The sequence below is a fragment of the Nicotiana attenuata genome, chromosome 9 (assembly GCF_001879085.1).
Source record: "Nicotiana attenuata strain UT chromosome 9, NIATTr2, whole genome shotgun sequence".
Classification (NCBI taxonomy): Eukaryota; Viridiplantae; Streptophyta; class Magnoliopsida; order Solanales; family Solanaceae; genus Nicotiana; species Nicotiana attenuata.
Genome location: NC_031997.1, coordinates 30,118,692 through 30,121,181, shown reverse-complemented (window position 1 = coordinate 30,121,181; position 2,490 = coordinate 30,118,692). Strand labels below are relative to the sequence as shown.

The 2,490-nt window shown below is 39.6% G+C and overlaps 1 protein-coding gene across 1 annotated transcript; it reads right to left on the bottom strand.

The window, feature by feature from the left end:
• On the bottom strand, window positions 1,453-2,013 carry LOC109232625. The gene has a single exon (XM_019398383.1). It carries the CDS (start codon window positions 2,011-2,013, stop codon window positions 1,453-1,455), a length of 561 nt encoding a protein of 186 aa, XP_019253928.1.

Sequence of the window (2,490 nt, the reverse complement as noted above, 5' to 3'; positions counted from 1 at the left end):
CTGAATCGAATAGCCATGGCTTTCCAGAGAAAGGTCAGAGACTATCGGAGAAAAGTCATCGAGCAAAGACATGACAAAAACCCCTTCAAGATCTGGTCATGAGACCATAGAAACGAACACGTAGAAGCAATGGGAGGATGATACAGGTCTCCGATGACCTTGGTAGGCCATGGATTAGGGCGGATTAGGGTGGCGGCGGCTAGGATTTGATGGGGTTGTAGAGAGAATTTAGGAGATGAGGGGTTTCAGAGGTAGCGGATTATGAAGAATGAAAAGGGTTTGGGGGGTCTTTGGGTTTAATTAGGAAAGGATAATGGGAGCCGTTGATCTAAACGATCAACGGCTGGGATTAAATGGGAGTTCGGGTAGGTCATTTAAATGGGTTGTGGGTCGGTTTGAATGGGAATTGGATCGGAGTAATTGGGCTTCAAATTGGGGTTCAAAATCAGGCTATAATTGAAATAAAGTGGGGCTAGCATTTAAATAGCCAATTTCTCCTATTTGATTTTATTAAAAAATAATAAAATAATTTCTGTAAAGAAATTAAAGGTACTAAAATAATTTATAGTATATAATTAATTATTTAAAAATATTGGACTTAATTTTTATAAATATAAACACAATTAAATCTAAAAGAGCCTAATATTGCAATTATATGCAATTTAGCTTTAAAAATACTAGATCAATTTAGAAAAATATGCCAAAAAATATCTTAGCTATATTTTAGTATAAATATGAGAGTCCAACAAATGAATTACCAAAAATGATAAATTTGGTAATTATTACTAGTTTTTTATGAATGAAATAGGGAAATAAATTAGTTTAAAAACCTTTAAAAGTTAAGAAAAAATAATAAGATATTTGAACACACTCATATATGCATACATCTGCTATTTTAAAAGTATTTTGCATATTAAAAATATATAGGGAAAAGCTGGGTATCAATAGTGGCGCGCGTGCATTAAAGTGGATTTTTGTGAACGTGTGGGCCATTTTAGGATGGGATAGTACTGACAAGCGATCCCTTTTCAAAAAAGAGATACTCTCTTTTTGTGTAAGCATACTCAATTTTGGGGGAGCAGAGTCAAAAGAGGGGGGGTGGATTCTTCAATCCCATTTTTGTAAATTGTATTTGGCTTTTTGGGAATGGAGATATTCCCTAAAGTGGCATCTTTTGAGATTGGGCCTGACTTAGGAAGATGTCATTTCATCCCAATCAACTTTGCTTGTGGGGATACTCTTGTTTTGACTTGGCCCACTTGTAAAGATAAACCTTTATCAGAGTTGGGCCTCAAAGACCTTAAGTCTTGTTGATTCTCCGCAGACCACCCCATAGAGCCCAAGTGTTCACCTGGGTCCAGATGTTCGTGGGTTTTGGGGTTGCTTCCGCAAGTGATGGTGGTTACCAGGGCGAGGAACGTACCTGTGGCTTCACTGTATCGTTTTACCTGGTCATGGGATTCTCTGCTCCGGCCGATCTTTATAAGCGATTTCCTTTATGGATTCCTTTTTTTCGCTTGAATGGGACCGTTTTCCACACAGTGTCTTCGCCAGGGACTGTACAGTGTTTGTGGTTATAGGATTTGGGTTAACTGGACTGTTGGTTTCATTGGCCTTAGAGGTGAATGGGCAGTATTGTAGTGTATGGCTAATTCTCCCACATTCCTTGCAGAGAATCTCTTCCCGCTCATAAAGGATGGGTTGATTGTGCATGCCAATGGTGACAGCGATGGCAACGGTAATGTCTAATAGAACCTGGACACAAATTCTAGCATACCTCTCCCTAAGGGTGGTGGAGGTACATGTATCTATTTTTAGTAATTTGCCAACCCTATTTTCCATTTTCTCGAGGAACGCCCTATCATAGAACTCCGTTGACAGTTGTGGGAGTCTCATCCAAATTGTTGTAATAGCAAGCTTGGATTCCGCTAGAAGAAAGTTTGGTTCCCATTTCCATATAGATATGAAATGGCCTATCACAAACCAAGATCCCTCTGCTAGGACTTTGTTCATGCTTGCGTCCAGGTTGAATTTGACGATGAAGAAGTCTCAACCCAAGTTGATTAGCGTTAGGGGTTCAATGAATTTCCAAAGATGTGCAAGCTTTGCTCGTAGTAACTGGTGGGAAATTTTTCTCCCAAATAGTTTCACTACTAGGGAGTATCTCCAGAGGAGGTATAACTTGTTCTTGTCTTCCTTTGACAAAGGGATATGGATATTCCCCGTATTTAATTCGAACAGGGTAGGAGAGTGGGTTAGTTCATATGAAGTGGTGGACATTAGATTCCTTTCCAGTAGGATCTCTTTGAAAGAATTTTTTTTGAGGAGTGTCCTCCTCCATTTCAAATTGGGAGGCTTCCATCGGGGAGTCCGATGGTTCCGATGGGATTTTGGAGGATGGATCCTTCGCCGGGGATGGAAATGTGGTCATGTTAGTGATATTTGGTTAGAGAGCGGAGAGGTGTGGTTTTTCCCTCTCTATAGTTTTTT